Genomic DNA, 27,355 nt, shown 5'->3' with positions numbered 1-27,355 from the left:
TCCTACTAAAAAATAAATTCTATTCAAGAGGTGGTGTTCTCCCCCATACACTGTTGATTCATGGAGGGGAGGGATGATTAGTGTTGTATAAAAAGTGTGGACCTCATCCAGATGATTCAGAAGGGTTTTCTTCTATTTTGTTGTGGGTTGCAGTTTGTCTGATTGGTATGGTCACTGATTATTTGAAGAAGATTATGGAAGGCCACTCAAAGTGTTAAAATAGTAGATAAAATGTATATTTTAGAATAGCAATATTTGTATATCCTGGAAAAATTTCCTACCAGCTTTTACATTTGTTTGAGTCACTCATGACACTTGGCAAACTTCTCGTTGAAACCTGGAGTTTGGAGAAGAGATTGAGGTGGAACTGTGCGTACCTTCTGGTGTTCAAAATTACTTCCAATTGCAAAATGCATCAGCTTTAGAGGGCAGTTCCCTAATCATCTCCTTGTGGGTGTGCAGATTTCCAAAATCCATGATTTGAATGAGTCAGTGGTACGCCTTACATATATAAGCATAAATCAAAACTTACACATGCAAACTGCCTAGTGATGCTGCTCTTTTTTTGACCACACTTTTTTTCTTAATGGCTGTGTTTGTTGTGTATGGCTCCATAATATATACGTTTGTAGGACCATACATATTTTATAAAAAGTTCTGTGTTCACAGATTCTTGTATACTGGATAAATGTAATAGAGCTGGAACCTTGTTTTGCTGTTGCATATTGTTTGGGTAAGGGATTTAGGCAAGGGGGCAGTGAAGGGTATGGATGCCCATACTAAGTACTTTGGGGCCCTTTTACTAAGCCACGTAAGCGCCTATGCGTGCCCAACAAGTGTCAGTTCTGAGTTACCGCCCGGCTACTGCGTGGCATCATTTTTTATGCTCGTACACTATGTGCGTCACAAAATATTTGTATTTTCTGGCGCACGGGCGGTAATCGGCATTTGAATGTGGGTTGACCATTACCACCCGGTTAATGTGTGAGACCTTACTGCTAAGTCAATGGCTGGCGGTAAGGTCTCAGATCCAAAATGACACAAGCCAGTTTTCATTTTGCCGCACGTCCATTTTCGGCGCCTCCCAAATAAAGGCATTTTTTACAGGTGCGCTGAACGCAGCCAAAACATGCACCTACACTACCGCAGGCCATTTTTCAGCACACCTTAGTAAAAGGACCCCTCTATTTCTTATTATTGCTCTGTTATATATTCCTTGATGCAAAAATCACTTTAATTCTCTTTTGAGTCGAAGTGCCCAAAGCCTGGTCTCCATCATCTTCTAGGGATCCTATATCTTATATTGTACTCCTTTTTGAACTCCATCACTGTTTTTGTCTCAGTCACCTTCTCTGGAGCCACATTTTGGGATATGGATTCTCAGAATGCCCTTCCAGAGAAGGTGGTGGAAACAAAAATGGTGGTAGAATTGAAAAAGGATTAGGATATACACTGAAGATCCATAAACAGCAAGATGATGTAAACCAAGCATTGGGCACTTTTACTCAAAACAACAATGAAATGACTTGTACATTTCTTAAGATGCCATAGTGGTGGTGATACCTTGTATGGAACAGCAGTTTTAGCAATCAGTGGTGTATCAGGTATTCTTTGACCTCTTTCCACAATTTAGATATAGTATGTTTGTGATTCTACAGATATATAGAGAGGGGATATTGAAATGTCCTCCGCACCCTCCATAACCTGAATGGAAAGCAGATATCTAGAAGTAATTAGTCACTTCCAAAACAAATGATTAAAATGTTCCTGTAAAAAGACCTTTTCTGTTACTAGCTTGATCATGAGCACTATTCAGAAAAAGCAACTCTTGCTCTTGCACCCATCTACAATTTCCTCCACAAATATTCTGGCTCAGTTTCTTGTCGTTCTTTCTTTCTTTCTTTAAGTTCTGCTGAATGTTACCTTAGAAGATAAATAGCTATCATCAAAAGATACCTTGGTCGTAGACAAATAGGTGTCTGTGACAGTGATATCTTCCAGTTCAGTGCTGAAATGGTCAGGACTTCCTCCATTCGATGACTCTTTGATGGCGCTGTAATTAAGGGGCACACTGTAGTTGGTGGGCTTCTCTGATCGTTTCTGTGTGCATTTGCAGAGTTTCTTGAAAGCTGCCCTAAATTTCTGGGACATCAGATTGTAAATCACAGGGTTGATGGCACTGTTTAGGTAAATGCAAATTCTACAAAACAACAGGAACCAATTTTCATGGTAAGGGTTAGACAAGAATGAATTTACTACCACTAACGTTCTGTAGGGCATCCATAAAAATGCAAACAGAATTACGACGACAGCCAGCATCTTGGTAACCTGTAGGGGAAAACAGAAAGAGAACTTATAAACGTTACTCCGTGTATGTTTGAAATACATTATAAAGAACATTTAAATGCATTGATACATATATCAAAAAACTTACGGGGCAATAATTATGGGAGTAAATTTATAACCGAATTCACTGGTTGAAAGTACATTTTAGTCCGTGGACTTTCCAAGATTTTCAAGTGAATATTTATGAGTATTTCCACTTTGAAAGTAACCCCAGGAAAAATACTTGCACATAAATTATGTACTTTTTTCAAGTTAAAAAGTACGCACAATTTTGAAAATTTAAAGTACATGTGTAAGTGCAAAACTCTTCCAGAGCCCACACACAAATACCCAGCATGATCCCAAGGAGTAGATCCATTACTTATTCCTCATGTATAGAGCTAAGCAGTGACTTCCCCTCTGATTTGTTTTAAATGTGCTATCTTATAATTTCATGTAGTGTATCCTCAACCATTTCCTAGTTACTAGTTCCATCCTACTCATGATTTTCTAAGTGTATATCTTCTCTTAGCTATCTTTTCTCCAAGCTGAACAGTCCTTAACTTCTTTAGCTTTTCTTCATAGAGGGGTTGTTCTATCTCCTTTATCATTTTCATTAGGAGAACCTGCTAAATGGATAAGTTCTAGTGTCCCAATATTCAACAGGACTCTCTAGATAGTGCTGGAGAACAGCTGGCACTTATCCATATGGTGGTGATTTTCCAGTGCTGCTATCTAGATCAGCATTCACATAATCTAGGATAGAAAAAAGCTGTCCTACATGCAAGCAGGTTAGCTATCCAGCTTATTTAATGTGCATTAATGAAATTAACATAAGTTAATTTCTAATTTAACATATAGTAAATTGATTTAACACTCACTAAGGGGTCCTTTTGCTAAGCCGTGTGTGCTGTGGTCATATTTAGCGTGGCAGTAAAATGGCTGCATTCATTTTTTTTAATGGCCAAGTGCTTATTTCCCCATTAGCACGTGGCCATTACCACTAGGAGTCTTTACTGTCACCTATTTAGGAGGCTTTGAGGGGCATATTTGAAAGGGGCGCCCAAGTTTTCCTGAGGACGTCCTCGCAGGACGTCCCAATGAAGGGGCAGGGAAACCCTTATTATCGAAACAAGATGGGCGTCCATCTTTCGTTTCGATAATATGGTCGGGGACACCCAACTCTTAACATTTAGGTCATCCATAGAGATGGTCGTCCTTAGACTTGGTCATTTCTGATTTTCGGCGATAATGGAAACTAAGGACACCCATCTCAGGAACAACCAAATGCAAGCCCTTTGGTCATGGGAGGAGCCAGCATTCGTAGTGCACTGGTTCCCCTGACATACCAGGACACCAACCGGGCACCCTAGGGGGCACTGCAGTGTACTTCAGAAAAAGCTCCCAGGTACACAGCTCCCTTACCTTGTGTGCTGAGCCCCCCAACCCCCCCCCCAAAACCCACTACCCACAACTGTACACCACTACCATAGCCCTTATAGGTGAAGGGGGGCACCTACATGTGGGTACAGTGGGTTTCTGGTGGGTTTTGAAGGGCTCACATTTACTACCACAAGTGTAACAGGTAGGGGGGGAAGGGCCTGGGTCTGCCTGCCTGAAGTGCTCTGCACCCACTAAAACTGCTCCAGGGACCTTCATACTGCTGTCATGGAGCTGGGTATGATATTTGAGGCTGGCATAGAGGCTGGCAAAAAAAGATTTAAAAAATGTTTTGAGGGTGGGAGGGGATTAGTGACCACTGGGGGAGTAAGGGGAGGTCATCCCCGATTCCCTCCGGTGGTCATCTGGTCAGTTCAAGCACCTTTTTGTGGCTTGGTCGTAAGAAAAAAAGGACCAGGTAAAGTCCTCCAAGTGTTCATCAGGGACGCCCTTTTTTTCCATTATGGGTCGAGGATGCCCATGTGTTAGGCACACCCAAGTCCCGCCTTTGCTATGCCTGCGACACGCCCCCAGGAACTTCGGTCGACCCCGTGACGGAAAGCAGTTGGGGACGCCCAAAATCGGCTTTCCATTATACCGATTTGGGCGACCCTGTGAGAAGGACGCCCATCTTCTGATTTGTGTCGAAAGATGGGCATCCTTCTCTTTCGAAAATAAGCCTGATAATGGCTCCCATGTGAATCGGGTAGCATGCGGTAATGTTCCTACGCTATCTGATTGGTGTAGGCATGCCTATTCTCCACCCCCAGACATGCCTCCTGTGGAGAAAAAAAAATTACTGTGGGCATAGGAGCCAACTCTGTGGGTGCTGTGGGTGCTTGAGCACCCCCAATATTGAGAAAATTCCTTGTATGGTTCCAGGGAGGGGTTATTTCCATTAGGCTTAGCACCCCCAATAATTTTGAAAAGTTGGCTCCTATGACTGTGGGAGTAGCTCACACTGATGGCCAAACTACCGTGGGACACCTCAGCGCATCTTGTGGCAGTGCCCTTTTACTGCACACTAGGCCTACCACACCTTAGTAAAAGGCTCCTAAATATTTCAAGTCACATTAATATACAAATGCACACTACAGATACATATCCCTAGTCCCTCACAACACTGCACTGGACTACTCAGGGGTAGATATGTGATATACTCTGGCATGGAGATGATGTTCATTTCTTTCATAGCATGCACAAAATTAACACCTATGGGGACATTTCCTCATATACTCTCCCACATAGCTCCTGCTACCCTACTGAGATACACTTTACTAGATCTCTTCCCTGATTATGGAAGTATCTTATCATCCCCCCCCCCCCCCCCCCCGACCCATATTCAGCCCATGGCAGTGAGCAATTTTAAAGCTGCTGACAGGCAGGAGTTGAATTATACCTGGTTATTTAATGCTGGGCCTAATCCGATGCCTTGATAATTAAGGGCTTCTTTTACAAAGCCGCACTAGCAATTCCCACGTGGCAAATGAGAGGAAGCCCATAGGAATTGAATGGGCTTCCTGTCATTGCTACATCGGGAATCGGTACCGCAGCTTTGTAAAACAGGTCCTAAGTGCATAAAGATTGAAAAATGCTGCTAAATGGGTAAGACCATGCTCAATTCTAACTCTGCTCACAGACTACACCGTCACTACCCAGATAGCACCTCAGCATTCACAGCTGATCTTCAGTGGCACTGTTTATTTAAGTGCTGCTGATTTTACAGGGGCGTAGCCAGACTTCGGCGGGAGGGAGGTCCAGAGCCCGAGGTGAGGGGGCACATTTTAGCCCCCCCCCAGCACCGCTGACCCCCCCACCGCCACCACCACCACCACCACCACCACCAACAACAACTTTGACCCGCCCCCTGCCGACGACCCTCTCGACCCCCCTCCTCCCGCCGCCAACCCGCTGTCGCCTACCTTTGCTGGCGGGGGACCCCAACCCCCACCAGCCGAGGTCCTCTTCTTCCGGCACAAGGCTTCATTCTATTTCTGAGTCTGACGTCCTACACATCACCCATTGAGGTGGCGGTAAGGGCTACGGCACTAACCCGGCGGTAACCGGGTAGTGCGCAACACTGCATTATTACTGCCGGGTTAGTGCCTACAGAAATATTTTCCAATATTTCCACTAGTACTGGAAATGTTGCATGCTGGGGGTGGAACTACAGTCAGTGTCCACTTTGGGCCTGCGGTGTGCTTACCGCCACTTAGTAAAAGGGCCCCTCAAAGCTTCATTTCTGTTTTTTTAGATTATCCTCCAGTGCCTCCTCCTTACATCATAGACCATTATTAAAATGGACTTGGGAGAAAATCCACGGCTTATTTCTGGGATAAGCAGCATAAAATGTACTGTTTTGAGATCTTGTCAGGTACTTGTGACCTGGATTGGTCACTGTTGGAAACAGGATGCTGGGCTTGATGGGTCTTCGGTCTGTCCCAGTATGGCAACAATTATGTACTTATGTAAGTCCTCATTCTGTTGTGTTTATACATTTTATTTATTTATTTAACAATTTAATGACCACCTAAAACTAGGCGTATATAGTGCCACTCCTCCTTTTGTGCCTTTTCTGTGCTTCCTGTATAGATTGAAGCTGGGTGTAACCATATTTCACCATCTATTATTTGTTTTTTTCTCTATCTTCCTGGGACATTGCAGTACATTTAATGTAACTTAACTCCATCCTTATATATTCCACTTTAGTTCATTAGGTCCAGAGCAGATTGCACCACAAAAGAATGACAGGAAAGAGTAAACAAATTAACACAATAATCAAATAAATCTAGACTCAAAAATGATTTCTTTTAAATATAAAAAGCCTGTTACCTACACTATCATCTCTTCTGGGCATGTGCTATTTTACAAACAATATGCTTTATTTCTGTAAAAAATTACAATCACAAAACAAATACGTACAGAGTGTCAAAACAATTGATATTAATTCCAGTACCTTAATGATTCTACTGCACTGTCAGTACAGCATAGCACAATTTTGCTGCAATCTACAGAGATCCTATTACAGTGTCAAAATGGAACAAATGCTCCACTTTAAATCTCTAGAAACCTTGTTTTGATGTCAAGATCATGACAAAACAATGTCAATGCAATTTAAGAATTTCAAATATACTGTTAAGAACTGAAAATTTAGCACAGGAAAATATACTCAAACAATGAGAATAAAGCATATTTTACCTACTACAATACTCTGCAATGTGTCCAATTTAATTTTAATTTTATAAGTGAAGATTATTATTCTTTTAGAGGTCAATATTCAAAAAGATTTAACTGTTAAATTGTTTGTGCAGGGCTATCTGCCTGTATTCAGTGGTGCATAATAATGCCGCTGAATATCGTACTAACTGCTAAACTGAAAACTGGTAGTCCAGGGACAGAGTTGGTGCTTAAGCAGCTAAGTACTGATAATCAGCACTTAACCACCAAAGGGGTCCTTTTACTAAGCAGCGATAAGCCCAATGCTGGTTTACCGCTCACCATTCCGGAAACACCGCTGGCCCAACGCAGGCACCAGCGGTAATTTCACCCCCAGTGGATGGCATTTCTGGCACTAATGGAAATATTTTAAAAATATATTCACTAGGGGTTACCGCTGGTTTAGCGCAGGTGCCTTCATTGCCACCTCAATGGGTGGTGGTAAGTGCTCCCCCCCACATGGCCACACGCTAAGAGCAATCTTACCACATGGCCATGTCTCTTTTGGGGCCTTCTTACCCATTGTGGTAAAAAGGGCCTCAGCGCATGGCAAAAATGGCCCTGCCGCTAGTGTAGGGCACTTTCTACTGCAGCTTAGTAAAAGGGCCCTAAGTTAACTGGACAAATCAGATTGCATAAAACATCTTTATCCAGTTTTGCTTAGGCGGTTAATATCACATTTAACTGCATCAGAGATAGTGGCTGCATAAACATGGATATTTAGCACTGGTGTGCAGACATGGCCTGGCATTGGATATCCAGGCATAATGCCAGTGTTGGCCAAAAAATGATCAAAAAAAGTAAGAAAGATAACTGTGGCTCTAAAAATCAAATGGAACACAATATTGACGAGTCCAGTAATACTACAAAGACATATATTACTTCTTTTTCTTAAAACGAGGAAAAGGCCTCAAAACACCCAAATGCTTAAATTTTAGTGTCTTTCACTGGGGTTGTAGTATTCATCAGTGGTCTAAAAATCTCATGATAATTTTCTTATTTTATTCAAAATTTTTTAAAATGTATTAATCCTTAATTTAAAAATATATGTTTCTTCCTCTTTATTTTCTTCTTATTTTTCCCCAGAAGAAAACATTCCCTTAGCTAACACCCTGCTTATTTTAGTAATGACAAAAAGTCGAGCACTTAGATAACACCCTTTTAGTATGAATATTTACCCCTTAATATTTCTTTGGCTTCTAGTGGAAGCACCACTCTCTTTCCCTTGTCTTTATTGCCTACTTTTTTGAATTCTGTTACTATTTTGTTTCCTCCACTTCCTCTGGGAGGGCATTCTACCACCCTCTCCGTGAAAAACATTTTCCTGATGTTACTTGGTTATCACATAGATTTAGCTCGAGTAAAGCTATTTTTAGGACACAGGTTCCACTTTTATTGGTTTCTCACACATTCTACATACATTGTGCAACACTCTTTTGTTCAATACCTGGTTTGGGCTCTTGTTTGCTTCTGGTTTGCTAGTATTTATTTTTCACATTTCCTCTCATCTTTTATACTTTGTTTTTTGACTTATGTATTTCTTATTTAGTCAGCATCACATGTTCTCTGCTGCTTCCACGTTAACTTTTCCATGTTTACATAAATTGTATTTTGTGATTTGTATTTTCATATTCTTATGAGGTCTCCTGATGAAGGCATAAGTACCGGAATACGGCCTGTGTTGAGAATTTGTGGTTAAGTGCATCCTGTATACTGCATGCGAAGCCTGTATTGTGCATACATCTATTGTTCTCAAGGAATAAACTGGGGGGTCCTTTTACAAAGGTGCACTGAAAAATGGTAGTGTAAGCGCGGGTTTTGTGCGTGCGCTGATCCATTTTTAGAGTGCCTGTAAAAAAAGGCCTTTTTTTGCCAGAAATGGATGTGCGGCAAAATCAAAATTGACGTGCGTCCATTTTGGGTCTGAGACCTTACCACCAGCCACTGACCTAACAGTAAAGAATCTGGGTGGTAATGACCTACGGGTGTCAAATGCCATTTGGCGCGCATCCGTTATGCGCGCCTGAAAATAAAAAATCTTTTTCAGATGTGCGTATCGGAGATGCGCCAAAAATGAAATTACCGCAAGAACCACGCGGTATTTGGGCAGTAACTCCACTTTGGCACGCGTTGGGTGTGTGTAGACGCTTACGCTACTTAGTAAAAGGGCCCCTGAGTCTTTATGGCTTATCTTGGGCTTTGTCCTGGTGCCTTCCACTCTCTTTGTTTGACTTGTAAGTCTACCACGCTGCAACCTCAATTCATGCCCTCTAGTTCTACTGCTTCCCTGTCTCCGAAAAAGATTTGTTTGTATATTAATATCTTTCAAGTATTTAAATGTCTGTATCATATCTCCCCTGTCCCTCCTCTCTTCTAGGTAATGCATATTATGTCTTCAAGTTTCTACTCATACTCGCATGTTAGATCTTAAGTTTTCTCAGTATCCTGGGGTGTATCTCATTGGGCCCCATGGTTTTGTTCACATTCAGCTTTGAAAGTTGTTCATAAACAGTTTCAATAGCGAAAAACAGCGAAGATGACACAAAAAAAATGATAAATAATAAAATAAAAATAAAAAAACAAAAAAAGAGTAAAATAAAATACCAAAATACCAAAATTAAAAATAGGAAAATTAAAAAATAAAATTCAAAAAATAGGAATCTAAAAAAGTACAAAACAAATCAAGACGACACAAAAAAATATATATATTGAAACTCAATGTTTTATTGAAAGGTGATATGACTCGACACAGCTGTGTTTCGGCCAAACTGGCCTGCATCAGGAGTCTTTACACCATGTGTGTATTCTCTTGTCGTTTGAATATTTATATTGAGAATGTTCTATCAATCGGAACCTTGTTAAGAAACAAAACCTTGACGGATCAAGATGGCGTCCGTGAGAGGGAACGCTTCCTGAGAGCTCCGAACCACAAGTCCTTTTTTTTCGGAGTGTTTATCTTTCCGGAACCCAGTCAATGGGGAAAAGAAAGGGAAAAAGCGGGGCTAAAGCCGCTTCTAGCCCCGCTTCTACTTTAACTCTCCGACAACCGACTTTGGAAGCGTTTGGACTCCAGGCGCGAAGCGCTTTGATTCCTGCCATGGTTGGATCCCCAGACCATCCGGGGGATCTTAGCGTAGAAGGGGCGTCATTAAGCCCGCCCCAACAGACTGCTCCGCCGAGACCTGGTGGTGGTTCGAGACCGACGGGAGAGCCAGAGTTGGTGTTTTCCGAGGCTACAGGCGGCCCTGTTGTTTTTTCGACGCCAGATAGGAATACATCAGACGAGAGGTCGGGAAGTATTGTTTCCTCGCCCTCTCCTATCATGGCTCCACCAGTGAATATTGGCGCTATTACAAGACCGGCAGTTGTTACCCTAGAGGTTCTTTGGGACGCTATCCAGGCATTGAATTCGTCTCTGCTTCAAGCTTCAACTTCTTTCAACTTTGAACTACATGGCCTTAAACAACAACAGAATACTATGGAATCGAAGGTTAAAGAGCAAGAAGACAAGAGTGAGTTTAATTCACTTGAAATCAAAAAACTGCAAACAATTGTTGGTAATTTAGTTTCTGATAGAGACAATGCTCAAAGAAAAATTGAACATTTTGATAACCAACTAAGGAGAAACAACTTAAGATTTTTGAACTTTCCTAAATGTCCTTTAACACCTCCAATGGAAATGCTAAAAAAGTATTTTATTGATGTATTAGGAATTCCAAAAGAAGATTTACTTCCAATTGTAAAAGTGTATTATATTACTGGAGCCAAAACTACTTCTGTGGAGGCTCCAGTGAATTTAACACAATTCCTTGAAACGTCCTTAGAAACCATCACAGAACGCACGACTCTCCTTGCAACCTTTGCCTTCGAAACAGATAGAAACAATATACTTAGGCTATATTTCAAATTTATGTCTCTTCTGTTTCTGGGTTCAAAGATACAAGTTTTTCCTGATATCAGTAAATCTACTCAGAGAAGAAGAAGGGAATTTCTGGGACTTAGGCCCCGGATTCTCGCATTAGGTGGAACTTTTAAGTTAAAATTTGCATGTAGATGCCTTATTTCTTCAAGAATGGTTTATTATGTATTCTTTGACCCAGAAAAGTTAAAGCAGTTCATAATAGTAAAAGAAAGCGGCGGCGAATCTGCTTTGATAGCAACCGAAGTTAGCTAAAACCGCAGACAGTGATCTAGCTCTTACTCTCTTATTGTACTTTTTTTTTCTTTTTGCTTTTGTGATTAATTACCTTATATCTTGATCAAATATTATTGTGGTCTAAGTAACTATAACATTGCTATTTACCCTTGACTACGGTAACGATAGCCAGGGTGTATGCTATTATGTTTTTTCTTTTTTTTTTTATTTCCTGATTTTCTGCATTTATTTTTATATGAATGTATATTTGAAATTAATAAATAGAAATTAAAAAAAAAAAAAAAAAAAAAGAAACAAAACCTTTATAGAAAGACTGTATAAATAGTCTTTCAATGGTTGCTATAGAAATCTTCAATTTCCAGTGAGCGAGACGTTTATTTCAGCTTCTCCAGCCGACACAGACAGCGTTCAATGTTTTGAGTTTTGAAGATTCACTGGAGGAATGCTCTGCATAAGTGCCTGAAGTCAGCAAGTATGGCTGACGTCACTGAATGGCCAAAGCTTTAAAAATTATAAAGGCATAAAAAGTCATGACGTTTAAGTGAGACAAATTGCAAAATTGATTAAAACAGAATCAAAGGTAACTGTCAAAACAAAATACAGAATGTGTCGCTGCAAACTTATTTATGAAAAATAATGCATATAAACTACACAAATTGCCTCTTAAGATCTTATTTTGCACAACTGAATGGGATAATAAAAAATGACATTTATGACACCTATGTGTTGATGTGTGACTTGTATGGACAGTACTCTCAGTGAGTTATGCCACAAGGCAGCAGAGTATGAAAAAATGGTGGTCTGAATAATGAAGAGAAAAAAAGGAAGTGTCAATGATGCATTAGGATGGTAATGTGCTTCATCAAAAAAATAAAAAACAAGCTTTGTAGATGTCTCAGTTGAACAAAACAGATACTATGTTTGCACCTTCTGTTTTTCTGTGTGGTAACATGAGCGAGGAAGAGCCATGGAACCAGGTAACACAAGCCACACACACTCAGCAAAGTACAATGAAAGCAAATAATATTTATCAAAGGTATCGGGTAAGGGCTCCTGTTCACTTCACAGAAAAGGAGGAAATAATACTCAAAGCTAGTTCTGTAAACACCAGGGGCGTAGCCAGACCTCGCCAGGAGCGGGGGCCACAGCCCTAGGTGGGGGGGGGCACTGTTTAGCTGCCCCCCCACGCCGCCGCCCCCCCAGCTGCCACCGCCACCGCCATATTGCATCCCCCTCCCGACGACCCCCTTGAACCCCCTCCCACCACCAACCCTCCCCCACCATTGCCACCCCCCCCCCGCTTCAGGTACCTTGTTTGCTGGCCCGCCAGCCGAAGAGAGCCTCTAGTTCTTCAGCACCGGAGTAGCGCCTTCATTCAAGGAAGTTCCTGGCGTTATCAGCTGTTTCTGACACCTTACGTGTTTTCCTCTGGGCCTCCTTAACCTAGCTCTGGCCCAACCTTTTATACTTCCTGGACTATGCCCTCCTGTCCCGGCTCCCCCTTTGGGTTGGACTAGAGTTTTAAAGTGGCCTTGACTCTGTGAGGGACTGTTCTTAAGGGGATATGACAATGTCCTATAGACTCCCTCACATTCTGGGATGTAGATCAGGTGTAAAATGGTTGGAAATTATTCAAAAATCAGATCTGTGTGCTATTTTCTTCCCTTTATCAATGTCCAGACATAGGAATGTCTCTTGTTAATTCAGCTAATGTTTTTTTTTTATTTAATCTTGCAATAGTACTGCAGTCCCACAATAGATAAGAAGCTAAAATAGTATCGAACTTAATAAACTAGAAAAAACACTAGCCCCCCCCCCCCCCAATATTCAGCTGGTGGCAAGCAGCGCTTTTGCTGTCCACTGCTGGTGTTAAATGCCAGACTGTTTCCAGCAATTGGCATTGAATATATGGTTTCATTTTTGCCTGTGGAAACTTAACTGGTTAAGCAGATATTCAGCGCTAGCTGCTTAAGTGCTTAGCGGTTAAAGATAGGCCTGCTATTTATGCGGTCTATTTTAACCACTAAACTTAGCCAGTTTGACGCTGAATATCCATGCCTAACCAGCTATATCATGCAATAAAGCTGGTTAGAGAGCTAGCAACACGGATATTCAGCAGGAGATAAGTGGTTATTTCCCATTGAATATCTGCAGTTAGGTGCTAAAACACTATCAGGCTAATTTTTGAAAGAGAAAGATGCCCATCTTTTGACACAAATCAGAAGATGTGCGTCCTTCTCACAGGGTCGTCTAAATCAATATAATCGAAAACCGATTTTGGTCGTCCCCAACCGCTTTCTGTCGCAGGCATGACCAAAGTTCAAGGGGCCGTATCGGAGGCATAGCGAAGGCAGAACTTGGGCCTGCCTAACACATGGACGTCCTTGACCCATAATGGAAAAAAAGGGCGTCCCTGACGAGGGCGTCCCTTTTGATTATACCCCTCTATATAACCAGCCAGGAGTTTTGAATATTGGTAGGGTTACCATATGTCTGGTTTTACCCAGACATGTCCTCTCTTTGAGGACATAGCCGGGCAACCGGGTGGGTTTTGCCAGCCTACCCGTTTGTCCAGATTTGTGGGCATTTTTAATGGCGCCAGTACGGGAGGCAGCAACACAATCTGCAGCTGCTCCGGGCAGGAAAGAGGGCGCTCTTTCCTGTCCCAAAGAGGTCACTAGATCACCAGGGCTGTACAGTAAGGTAAGGGGAGGATAGGACACATTTAGGGGTGTGACAGGGGGGCGCGCTGGGGTGTGAAAGGGGCAGGGCGGTATGTGACAGGGGGTGGTGGTGTGGTGGGGTGGATCAGTGGTGTGGCAGGGGCGGGGCATGTGTTCTCTTTTTTGGGGGGAGAAAATATGATATCCCTAAAATTCGGGCCCTAGAATAATAGCTCTATGATTACTACTACTACTACTATTTAGCATTTCTATAGCGCTACAAGGCGTACGCAGCGCTGCACAAACATAGAAGAAAGACAGTCCCTGCTCAAAGAGCTTACAATCTAATAGACAAAAAATAAAGTAAGCAAATCAAATCAATTAATGTGTACAGGAAGGAGGAGAGGAGGGTAGGTGGAGGCGAGTGGTTACAAGTGGTTACGAGTCAAAAGCAATGTTAAAGAGGTGGGCTTTCAGTCTAGATTTAAAGGTGGCCAAGGATGGGGCAAGACGTAGGGGCTCAGGAAGTTTATTCCAGGCATAGGGTGCAGCGAGACAGAAGGCGCGAAGTCTGGAGTTGGCAGTAGTGGAGAAGGGAACAGATAAGAAGGATTTATTCATGGAGGAGAGTGCACGGGAAGGGGTGTAGGGAAGGACGAGTGTGGAGAGATACTGGGGAGCAGCAGAGTGAGTACATTTAAGGGTTAGTAGAAGAAGTTTGAACAGGATGCGAAAATGGATAGGGAGCCAGTGAAGCAACTTGAGGAGAGGGGTAGTATGAGTAAAGCGACCCTGGCGGAAGACGAGATGGGCAGCACAGTTTTGAAATGATTGGAGAGGGGAGAGGTGACTAAGTGGAAGGCCAGCAAGAAGCAGATTGCAGTAGTCTAAACGAGAGGTGACAAGGGTGTGGATGAGGGTTTTAGTAGAGTGCTCGGAAAGAAAGGGGTGGATTTTACGGATGTTGTAAAGAAAGAAACGACAGGTCTTGGCAATCTGCTGGATATGAGCAGAGAAGGAGAGAGAAGAGTCAAAGATGACCCCAAGGTTTCGAGCTGAGGAGACAGGGAGAATGAGAGAGCCATCAACAGAAATAGAAAACGGGGGGTAGTGGGGAGGTGGGTTTGGGGGGAAAAATGAGAAGCTCGGTTTTGGTCATGTTTAATTTCAGGTGGCGTTGAGACATCCAGACAGCAATGTCAGACAAGCATGCTGAAACTTTGGTTTGGATGCAAGGTGAGATATCAGGGGTAGAAAGGTAGATTTGGGAGTCATCAGCATAGAGATGGTAGGAAAAGCCATGGGATGAGATTAATGAACCAAGGGAAGAAGTGTAGATAGAAAAGAGGAGGGGACCAAGAACAGAACCCTGAGGTACGCCGACAGGCAGAGGGATAGAAGTAGAAGAGGATCCACCAGAGTGAACACTAAAGGTGCGGAGGGAGAGGTAGGAAGAGAACCAGGAAAGGACAGAGCCCTGGAATCCAAGTGAGGACAGGGTATCGAGGAGTATGCTGTGATCGACAGTGTCAAAAGCAGCGGAAAGATCAAGAAGAATGAGGATGGAATATTGACCTCTGGATTTAGCCAGTAATAGGTCATTGGAGACTTTAGTAAGCGCAGTTTCGGTTGAGTGGAGAGGGCGAAAACCAGATTGTAGTGGGTCAAGAATAGCATGTGAGGAGAGAAAATCAAGGCAGCTCAAGTAATTTGGAGAGAAAAGGGAGGAGGGAGATGGGTCGGTAATTAGAGGGACAAGTAGGGTTGAGTGAAGGCTTCTTAAGGAGAGGTGTGACCACAGCATTGTTTAAAGGCAGTAGGGACAGTTTCACTGGAAAGTGAGAGGTTGAGAATGTGACAGATAAAAGGAATATGATTATTCCATACTCACTCTAATCAGTGACTATCCTCCTTAATCTCAGATCCAAGATTCCTATACCAGCTACAGTCCAAGGAGACTTCGTTTGAAACTCATGATGATGTTCAAAGACTCCAGCCTTTCACCTCCCCAAGCACAGGTTCTCAACTCAGTCCTGGGGAAGCAGTACATGCTCCAGGAACTTGCTGAAACTTTTTTTTTAAACCCAGTTATACTAACTGCTGTAACCACATCCATGAGTTCCAGAGCTTAAATTTTCTTTGAGTGATGAAATATTTCCTTCTATTCATCTTAAAAGTATTATCATTGACTGTCCCCTAGTCTTTGTACTTTTTGAAAGAGTAAAAAAAATCAATTCACTTTTATTCATTCTATACCACTCTGTTTATCCCAATTGACTCTGTACTACCCATCTTGTTCCCATATATCTATTGCACTTGGCCCCTCAACTATGCTATATTGTAGGAAAAGCATTAGCATCATATCTATGTTATTCAAATGTTATGATGTTTATATATTCTAATGCATGATTAGTAGATGTTTCATTGGTATCATGCTGACATTGTATTTATCTATGTTAAATGAATGTTCTTCCATGCTGTCTATTATGGCATTGTTTGTGTTATACAGACATTTTTCATATTTCTGTTATATGATTGTTCTACAGTGCTGTTAAATATGCATATTTCTGATCCTGTTTCATATTAGTCCTATTATGTTTCAATTTGCTGTTTCCATGTTTACCTCATTTATTGTATTTTTGTTTATGTTTGGTCATTTTTCCTATTATGCTGTTAACAAAATTGTAAACTTTATGTTAAACTATACCTGCTGTACACTGCCTTAGGTGAATGTCTTCATAATGGTGGTTAATAAGTCTCAATAAATAAATAAAAATATATTGATATCGTGAAAACCAGAATGTTTGGGTTAGATAGCGGTAGATAAAAACTGAAATGGTCTATCCAGTCTGGCCAGTAAGGTTGTTTGAATTGTAACTGCCACAAGGTCTGAACTGAGAACAGTACTAAAGAATGGATAAGGAATAGGTAAAAAAGAACAGAAAAGAAATGGATGACGTGGAGGGGCATAATTGAACGAAAATGTCTATCTCCATGGGCGTTTATCTCCGAGAACGGGTCCGTGAAGGGGCGGACCGAACCGTATTTTCGAAAAAAATAGACGTCCATGTTTTATTCGACAATTTGTGAGCTGGGCGGTTTTGTTTTTCAGCGATAATGGAAAATGAAAGCGCCCAGCTCAAAAACGAATAAATCCAAGGCATTTGTTCGTGGGAGGGGCCAGGATTCGTAGTGCACTGTCCCCCCTCACATGCCAGGACATCAACCGGGCACCCTAGGGGGCACTTTTACAAAAACAAAAAAAAAAAGGTAAAAGAGCTCCCAGGTGCATAGCACCCTTCCCTTGTGTGTTGAGCCCCCCAAATCCCCCTCAAAACCCACTGCCCACAAGTCTACACCATTACTATAGCCCTAAGGGGTGAAGGGGGGCACCTACATGTGGGTACAGTGGGTTTGGGGGGTTGGACGACTAATAAGCATTAAGCAGCACAATTGTAACAGGTAGGGGGGGATGGGCCTGGGTCCACCTGCCTGAAGTCCACTGCACCCCCTAATAACTGCTCCAGTGACCTGCATACTGCTGCCAGGGAGGTGGGTATGACATTTGAGGGTGAAAATAAACAGTTGTGAAACGGCATATTTTGTGGTGGGAGGGGGTTTGTGACCACTGGGGGAGTCAGGGGAGGTCATCCCCAATTCCCTTCAGTGGTTATCTGGTCATTTAGGGCACTTTTTGGGGCCTTATTCGTGGAAAAACAGGGTCCAGGAAAAGTGCCCTAAATTCTCGCTAAAAACGCATATTTTTTTCCATTATCGGCGAAAGGCGCCCATCTCTGATCGGCCGATAACCACGCCCCAGTTCCGCCTTCACCATGCCTTCGACACGCCCCCGTCAACTTTGTACGCTTCCGCGATGGAGTGCAGTTGAAAATGTCCAAGTTCGGCTTTCGATTATACCGCGTTATTCATTTTTGGGAGATAAACGCCTATCTCCCGATTTAGGTCGCAATATAGGCGTTTTTGTCTTTCGATTATAAGCTGGATAGTTTATCACAAATATCAAATATTTACCATTGGGTCAATATTGAACTGGTGGCAGTCTGCATTTTAATAAATGCGGACTGCAACTGGCTAATTTAGACTTGGAAATTCAGTGCTGGGTTATATCCAGGTACCAGCATTTATTTATTTATTTGTTACATTTGTATCCCACATTTTCCCACCTATTTGTAGGCTCAATGTGGCTTACATAGTACCGGAGAGGCGTTTGCAGATTCCGGTGTAAACAAATACAAAGTGATGTTGTGGTAAGATAAAGTTCATGTGGTACAGCCACATTAGGGAATCGTACAACGGAAGAGTTGTGTTATGTCCATTACGTACTTTAGTTTTGTTGCAGAGATCAGGCATTTATGTTGGATTGGTAGGGTATGCCTTTTTAAACAGGTTAGTTTTTAATTTTTTCCGGAAGTTTAGGTGGTCGTACGTAGTTTTCAAGGCTTTTTGTAATGCGTTCCACAGTTGTGTGCTTATGTAGGAGAAGCTGGATGCGTAAGTTGATTTGTATTTGAGTCCTTTGCAGCTTGGGTAGTGCAGATTTAGGTACGTCCGTGTTGATTCGGATGTGTTTCTAGTTGGTAGGTCGATCAAGTCTGTCATGTATCCTGGGGCTTCACCATAGATAATTTTGTGAACCAGGGTGCAGATTTTGAAAGCAATGCATACTTTGATTGGGAGCCAGTGTAGTTTTTCGCGGAGGGGTTTTGCGCTTTCAAATCACGTTTTTCCGAAGATAAGCCTAGCTGCCGTGTTCTGAGCAGTCTGAAGTTTCTTTAATGTGTGTTCTTTGCATCCCGCATAAATTCCATTGCAGTAGTCTACATGGCTTAGTACCATTGATTGTATCAGGTTGCAAAATGTTTGCCTCAGTAAGAATTGTTTCACGCGTTTGAGTTTCCACATTGAGTGGAACATTTTCTTTTTTGTGAATGTCACTTGGCTCTCTAGTGTTAGGTAGTGGTCCAATGTGACACCGAGGATTTTCAGGCTGTATGAGATAGGGAGGGTGTAATCTGAGGTGTTGATAATTGTGGGGTTATCCGCGCTGTGTTGGGATGAGAGGATAAGACAGTGTGTTTTTTCTTTGTTGAGTTTTAGTTGAAATGCACTTGCCCAAGAGTCCATGATGTTCAAGCTGATCTTGATTTCATTGGTGATTTCTGTCAGTTTAGATTTGTAAGGAATGTATATTGTGACATCGTCTGCATAGATGAAGGGGTTAAGGCCTTGGTCGGATAAGGACTTGGCTAGTGGGGTCATCATTAGGTTGAAGAGGATCAGTGATAGTGGTGATCCTTGTGGTACTCTGCAGTCTGCTTTCCATGGTGATGATATGTTTGATTTTGATTTTACTTGATATGTTCTTGTGGTTAGGAAGCCCTTGATCCAGCTAAGTATGTTTCCACCAATCCCAAACTGATCTAGTAGTCTTATTAATATGTTGTGGTTTGCCATGTCAAATGCACTAGATATGTCGAATTGGAGGAAAAGGATGTTTTTGCCTATTGCTATTTTCTGCTTGAATTTAGCTGGGAGAGTGAATAATACTGTTTCTGTGCTGTGGAAGGGGCGAAAACCTGACTGTGATTCGTGTAATATTGAGAATTTGTTTATATAATCTGTAAGTTGTTTGGCTACCATGCTTTCCATCAATTTGACTGACAACGGGATGGATGCTACTGGACGATAGTTGGTAATTTCATTTGTTTTTTTCTTGGTGTCTTTTGGTATAGGGGTGAGTAGGATATTGCCATTTTCCTTAGGGAAGAGACCTTGCTGTAGCATGTAATTTAGGTGGGATGTTAGGTCTACTATGAAGCGGTTAGGGGCAGATTTCATTAGGTAGTTGGGGCAGGTATCTAGTTTACAGTGAGCGATGGAGAACCTGCTGATCACCTGTGCAACTGTATCGACGGTAAGGAGGGCAAAATTTAACCAGGTTCGGTCAGCCGGGTATTCTCCAGTGGTTGGGTCCAACTCATTAAGGAAGTTTTCGACGTCAATGTTGTCCTGAGGTAGCGTGTTGCGTAGGTTTACAATTTTTTCATTGAAATACTTAGCAAGTTTATCTGCAGATGGGATATCTGTATTCAATGTGGTGCCCAGATTGGTGTCTAGGAGTTTGTTCATGAGTTGGTATAATTTCTTCGTGTCTTTGTAATCTGTCCCTATTTTAGTTTTATACTATAATCTTTTGGTCTGTCTTATAGTGTATTTGTACTTTCTTTGTGATTGTTTCCATGTGTTGAATATCGAAGTGAGTGGCAGGTACACCCAATATTCAGAGCCATACCCACTTAGTTAACTGGGCAAAGATAGCACTTGGTGAAATAGTAATTACCCCAATATTGAAGGATCTAAAACAACCCGATACCCTTGATTCCAACTATAGGCCCCAAGCTTCAATATCACTCTTTACTAAATTAATAGAGGGACTGGTAACTCTGCAATTAGAACAATACCTTGATACATTCAACATCCAGCATGTTTCCAATCAGGTTTCCGTTCTACCTACAGTACAGAAATAGTAATAGGCTCTTTATTGGATCATGCCAGGGCTTTACTAAGTGAAAGAAAGAGCGCCTTATTGCTCCTCGACGTTTGATCTGGTAGCTTATGCTATTTTTCTACAGATCTTGAAGGAAATTGGTATTTTGGAAAATGTCTGAAATGGTTTTGTGGTTTCCTGACTAGCAGGTCCAATAGAGTCATTGCAAAAGATGTTCTCTCTTCAGCATGATCCAATCTCTGTGGAGTTCTCCAGGGTTTTCCTCTTTCCCCTCTTCTGTTCAATATCTTCCTGCGGTCCTGCCTGGACAGTGCTGCAGCAGTCAGAGAAGATATTCAGTGGCACTGCCAGTTAAGTTCTATTGAATATCGCCTCCTAACCTGTTCGCGTGATTTAAATGGGCAGGAGTTTCTTCTTCATTGTTAAATTGTTTTAAATATTGGGCCCTGTATCTTTTTCACAAACAATTTCTTTCCCATGGAAAAAGAAACGATCACACTAATTACTGCTGTGACATATGACTTGCATTTCTCCACGCAAGTAACCAATTTGTTAATCCTAGCAACACTGTATGTATCTTTAGAGGACAAAAAAGCCTTGGAACTTGCACAGCTCAAATTCTCTACATTAGAGATTAAACATGAGCTGAAATGTACTATATAAGGCTGGCTTTCATGGAGGAGATTTTATTAATAGATTACTGCAATAATGGATATTCATGATGCACACATTTGAATAATAACGTTGATTGGCATGTGCTGTCTTGCTTTAATGAATTTAATTTCTAGCAGTAGTACAGCTTATCAGTGGATTTCACTTGACCGGAAATGCCATATATATAAAAAGGAGTAATGGAAGTAAGCAATTAGAGCCAGAAAAGAAGGGGGGCACTTGTGAATGCTGGTGAAGACGGCTACCTTAATGGGAAATTCCTGGTATTGTTTTATAAAATCAGTAATTCTTGGGGAGGTAAACTCATCAATAACACCAAAGTATACGAGTGTGAAAAAGTCCTTAAAATCTAACACCCAAGATACAAATTAAGTCTGCTACTGGCTAATAATCAACCTAAATTGGATCTTTGGTTAAGTTGCACTGGTTGCCAGTTTGGGCAAGAGTTCAATTCAAGTCACTGTTTGTTTTTAAAATTCTACATGGCTTAGTCCCTAATGACCTTCATAATATAGTCTCTCTCTATTCATCTTCCAGAACTTTGCATCCTAATCATGAGGAAAGATTTAATATTCCTCCTGTTACAGTTTGTTGAAAGGTGGCTACAAGGCACAGATCTTGAATTGGAAGCGGTCTAGAGTTATAGAATAACTTACCAAAAGATATTAGAAACATCACTTGTTACTCAGCATTCAGGAGAGTGATTAAGGCTTTCCTGTTTGCTCAATATCTGAAGGATTATTCAGTATGAAGTAATGAATATTTGTTGATTTTAAATTACTGCAAGTTAACTGTAACTCAATGAGTTCTGTCTCATTTTTAATAAATGCTGTTATCCGCCTAGAGCCTTTTGGGTAAAGCAGAATATAAATGTCCATATTATATTATATTATATTAGACATTTCTTCTCAGTTAGAATGTCATCACAAGATGTTCAAGGAATTTCTTTTCAAAATAATATGAAGGAGATACTGAGTCTGAAAGATATTTTTCATGGTGACTCTTCAGCCTTGACCGACCTTAGTTTGGAAGTGTGTAACATTCAGGTGCAGTTAAATAAGGCAAAACACGGGCAGGACATAGGCAGGCTCCATTTACATGCAGAACTTAGAAAATACTGAAAGTCATCTAGTTTGTTGCTTTACTTAGCCATTTGCACTAGCTCTACGGCTGGCGTAAGTGATCATTACTAGGCTTGTTGATACCCGGTTATGCTTGAATTCTATAGGGGGCCCTTTTACTAAGCAGCGGTAAGCCCACTGTGGGCTTACCGTGCGCCAATCTGGAATTACCGCTGGGCTACAGCAGGATCCTGGCAGTAGTTCCCAACCCTAGCACGTGCTATTTCCGGCGCTACAAAAATATGTCCTATTTTTGTAGTGCTGGAACTTAATCAGTAAAAGGGGGTCTCAGCACATGTCAAAAAACATGCGCTGATGCTGGCACAGGCCTCCTTTTACCACAGCTTAGTAAAAAGATCCCTAAAGGAATAACCCAAGGTATGAGGGACCGTCAGAAGATGATTAGCTCTTCAAACTCATTTGTGCAAGAGAAAATATGTACCAAAACCCGTGATCAGTCATCAAAAATGTTTTTCAAATTTTACTAAAATGTAATAATCATCCCTCAAAAACTGAATGTTTATCCAATTATATATCAATTATTGAATTTTAAAAACTTAACTTAAGATGTAGCTTTCAAATGGCAAAAATCAGGTAACCAGTTGCCAACATGAATCAGGTTTCATTTATCCTGCATGAGGGTAGTTTATTTATTTGTTGCATTTGTATCCCACATTTTCGCAGACTCAATGTGGCTTACATGGGGCCATGGAGGGTTAAGTGACTTGCCCAGAGTCACAAGGAGCTGCCTGTGCCTGAAGTGGGAATCGAACTTAGTTCCTCAGGACCAAAGTCCACCACCCTAACCACTAGGCCACTCCTCCACTCTTACATCTTACTGCTCAAGGCGATCACCTAAACCAGTGTGGAAAAAACAAAGATTCAAAGAATTGGCCCCCGCTCAGAATGGTAGATGTGCGGGCTACAAAATTTTAAATAAATAAAGAATATTTGATGGAATAAGCAGACAAATTTCCTGAGATGAACATAAGGATCTGCTTGGAGAATATAAAGAGATCAAAGAACGGAGATAGTCAAAATCAAGTCCATACAAAATTTTAAAAACAGACAATAGTTTCAACTCGATTCTTGCTTTTATTGGAAGCCAATGTATTTTTTTTTTATCAGAAAAGGAGTAGCATGATCAGTAAATTTGCCTCCTAAGATTAATTTGGCAGCAGCATTTTGTATGATCTAAGTCTATGCAATTGCTTGGCACGTAAAACAAAACAACATTACAATAGTCCACCTGAGTTACTATGGCCTGTAGTACAACTTGTAAATTGGTCACCTTATGGTTATTTTCCAACTCATCTCTCTAAGGGGTCCTTTTTTAAGGCGCGGTGGGCTTAATATGGGCCTACCGCATGGTAAAAGGGCACTACCATGTGATGCGCTGAGGCGTCCCACAGTAGTTTGACCATCAGCAGGCGCTACGTCTGTGGTAAAATTATTTTTAAATTTTTTCCTGCAGGAACCATGTTTGGGGGCGGAGAGTAGGCATTTATTTATTTGTTACATTTGTATCCCACATTTTCCCACCTATTTGTAGACTCAATGTGGCTTACATAGTACCAGAGAGGCCTTTGCAGGCTCCGGTGTGAACAAATGCAGGGTGATGTTGTGGTAAGATCAAGTTCATGTGGCACAGCCACATTAGGGAATCGGAGAACGGAAGAGTTAATCAGGTAGTGCGGGCACATTACTGCATGCTACTCAATTAGCACAGGAGTAGCTTGGGAGCCCTTATCGCCTCTTAAATAGGTGGTGGTAAGGGCTCCCGGTAGTAATGGTCACTCACTAATCGGAAATTAGCACGTGGCCAAAAAAAACCCAAAAACGATCACGACCATTTTTCAGGTGCGCTAGAAAGTGGTTGCAGCATGCGGAAAACCCACCTGCTAATCGCAGTGCCGGCCACTTTCTAACACAGCTTGGTAAAAGGACTCCTAAATGCGGCATTTTTACAATTCAGTAATTGATATACAATTTGATAAACATTAATTTTTGAGATAAGATTATTATATTTGGGTAAAGTTTGCAAGCATTTTTTGGGATTGATGACGAGTTTTGGTGTATATATTCTTGGTCACCTTTTGATGGTCCGTCATACCTTGAGTTATTAATTTAGAGTTGTGTGTGGTGTTGGGATGTGCTACCATTTTCGACTTGCAGTACCCTTTCAAGTGATTATATTCTATAAAGGAACATAGGCACTGTGTTCCTTTATAGACTAGGCTTTTAATGTGCACCCTGTTATGAACTTGCCTTCAGTGATGGTCATTTTCAGCAGCCGTAGTGAACAGCATATTTTAAGCATCTGCACCAGCATTTAAGTTAATCCAGTCAATATTCAGCCTGTGACAATGGGCATAGTTTTAAACGCTGACTGCCAAGGGTACAATTAGCCCTGGATATTTAATGCTGGGCCATGTCCGGGCACTGACATTGAATATCCAGGGCTAATTCAGCATATGGAGCTGCCAGAACCTATGCGGGTCCCAGCTGAATATCAGATGGGACCCACAAGTACAAACAGGTCTCCTCCCGCTCCTTCAAAGTCAGTAAACCCCAGACACACCAGGCCTACTTTTTTAGTAAAAGGACCCCTAAAGGAAAAACCCAATGTATAAGGGACTGTCAGATGATGATTAGCATCCCTGGTGGTCTACTGGGATCCTATGGGCAGGAAGTTGCACACTCATTCCCGCCTGTCATGGATCCTTACTCAAAATGGCTGTTGCGACCTCTAGCAGCAGCCTTATGTTACTACTGGTACTAGGTTTTCAGAATATCCACAATGAATATACATGAGACAGATCTGCATGCACTGCTTCTATTGTATACAAATTTATCTCATGCCTACTCATCATGAACATCCTGAAAACCCAAGCATCTAGCTGTGTCCTGAGGCCTGGGTTGAGAATGGCTGCTCTACGGTCGTAAGTATATTGCGTCAATGTACCTCTGTACCTTCATTGTTTTTGTTTTTAATAAGTACATGATTTTGTGGTTGTTATAAATAAATAAATGTTGTACTTTTTACTCTAAATGCCAAGTGCTTTTTGTTTGGATACAGATTTTTTTAAAATGTTTTTCAATTTTTTTTTACTTTTCTATATAAAACACAAGCTCAAAATTATATGATTTCATGTTCATTTATAGTTTGCCTAACATTCTTACCTGCCTTCTAGAAGAAATAGTGCTATTAGAGCACCTACTGGACATCTTGGAGTTATAAGCTTTGCTGTGATGAGTTGACTCATTTTTCCAAGTCTTAGAACTTTCTTTAGGATCTGATGGGATGGGATTCAAGAACAATATTCTGGCAATGAGTCCATAGAGGACTGTGGCCAATGTCATTGGCACAACATAAAATACAACAAAGTCTATCAAATAAATAGGAGAATAGTAGCTTCTGGGCACTTTGTAACCACAGTTCACAACGATGGCGTCTTTGTAAATTCTTGTATTGAGATCAAGCAAGAAAAACCACATCAAACAATAAAGAGATGTAAAAGCCCAGACAAAAATAATGATTTTTTTGGCTCTGGAGATGGTACATAGAAACTGGGCTTTGATTGGATGACAGATTGCTAAATATCTTTCGATGGTGAACGCAGTGATCGAGCAAGAAGAAGCATTGATGCCTAAGTACTGAAGATATGTAATAAAGAGACATCCAACATATCCATACACCCATGAGCCGTAGACACTGTCTGTGATGTTAGGTAGACCTGCAGCTACTAATACCATCAAGTCAGCTATTGCAAGGCTCACAAGGTAGCAGTTGGTTGGTGTTCTCATATGTTTTGTCCTGAGAACAACTAAAACTACCATAATGTTGCCCACAATGCCCAGTCCACAGATCAGGATGACCAAGAAAATAGTGACCACTTGGTACTCAAGACCTTTTCTGTCCTGAAGTAGTGTCTGATTGTTGAATTCCATTACAGTCTCGTTGTCCATCTTCACCGATTTGAAGCGTTCTCAGAAATGGGACTTTATCAATAAGGCATCTTTTCTGTGCGGCCCAGTACTTTTGTGCAAAAACCCCCCCAAAACAAAACAAAAAACAAAGAATAGTTCTTCCTGGAAGAAAAAAGTGATAAAGTAGTATCAACAGTATGGTACAGACTCTGCGAACTTAGCATTAGCATGGCATTATAATATCTCCTTTATCAATAATCTTTATGCCAGAATTGTTGTTCTTTTTAGTAGATCATATCTTGTTCTACAATTTGTGTTAAATTAGAATAATGATAATCAACTAAAAGCTAATTGGATAGCCACAATATGAAACATGTTTTTATCGCTTTATTTAACTTTTAAGGATGGCACAATTAGTTTTCTATATTTCATACTGTAGGAGTGCACTTAAAAATCTCTGTAATATAGTGATCAACTATCCTGTAGCAAAGAAACATACAGTTGTAAAGCCTGCTCTATCACTCTCGTTTGGGTGTTGTATTATAGCGTTGATTTAGTCACAGTTTTACATGGTAGCACAGTTCAGATTCTGAAGCACACTAAAGAAGTTAACGTGATAAGCATAACAACTGGATAAGCACATCTACTAAGTCTGAATTTTTACAAAAATGTATAGCAAATCTGGTAACAAAATACAATGTTAAGCAATTGTGCTTTTTGAGCTGAATTAAAGCACTACCTACTGCATTTCCTCAGCTGCCCCAAACTCTATTTGAGCTTCACTGAAACACATTGCACATATATGCTACAAAGGCGCATATTTAATATACAATGAAGTAAGCTTAATTTAATGATTCATCTAGGAGCATACAGACAGTAGAGTGAAAATTGACATGGAACAAATAAATATACCCTAGTGACCAGGCAATTGCTGATACCTGCTTTGCCAATAGCACCATGCCCTATTAAGTGGGTCCTTTAGATTGTATGCTCTCTTGAGCAGGGACTGTCCTTCCCCATGTTTTAACTTGTACAGTGCTGCGTAACCCTTGTAGCACTATAGAAATGCTAAGTAGTAGTAGTAGTAGTAGTAGTCATTTACATGGTAAACATGTAAGAAAATATGTTAATTTGCACACAGATAATAATAGAGCAAGAGAGAAAACGTACACTTAGAAATGCTAGATCTTGCAATTCACTTCATGCTAGTGAGCAGAACACAATCTCATTTTTTTCTTTTCTTTTTTTTGAAGTGAGGACATTCACCATTTCATACAGACCAAGAACTCATCTAACATCTATC

At 41.2% G+C, this 27,355-nt stretch overlaps 1 protein-coding gene across 1 annotated transcript; it reads right to left on the bottom strand.

Annotated features, from left to right (window-relative positions):
• Positions 1-1,902: 1,902 nt before the first annotated feature.
• On the bottom strand, positions 1,903-26,091 carry TRHR (thyrotropin releasing hormone receptor). The gene is made up of 2 exons (XM_030190205.1): positions 25,306-26,091; positions 1,903-2,328 (listed from the first exon to the last, which is right to left on the bottom strand). Exons 1-2 carry the CDS (start codon positions 26,089-26,091, stop codon positions 1,903-1,905), a joined length of 1,212 nt encoding a protein of 403 aa, XP_030046065.1.
• Between the last annotated feature and the right edge of the window lie 1,264 nt (positions 26,092-27,355).

This window comes from Microcaecilia unicolor, chromosome 1 (assembly GCF_901765095.1).
Source record: "Microcaecilia unicolor chromosome 1, aMicUni1.1, whole genome shotgun sequence".
In the NCBI taxonomy this organism is placed as follows: Eukaryota; Metazoa; Chordata; class Amphibia; order Gymnophiona; family Siphonopidae; genus Microcaecilia; species Microcaecilia unicolor.
The sequence above is the reverse complement of the archived record's forward strand: the minus strand, read 5'-3'. Positions and strand labels throughout refer to the sequence as shown.

Coding starts and splice junctions, on each gene's coding strand:
- TRHR (XM_030190205.1), bottom strand. CDS start 26,091: ATGGACAACGAGACTGTAATGGAATTCAACAATCAGACACTACTTCAG. Junction 2,329..25,305: donor CTATTTCTTCTAGAAGGCAG/GTAAGAATGTTA, acceptor TTTCCCCTACAG/GTTACCAAGATGCTGGCTGT.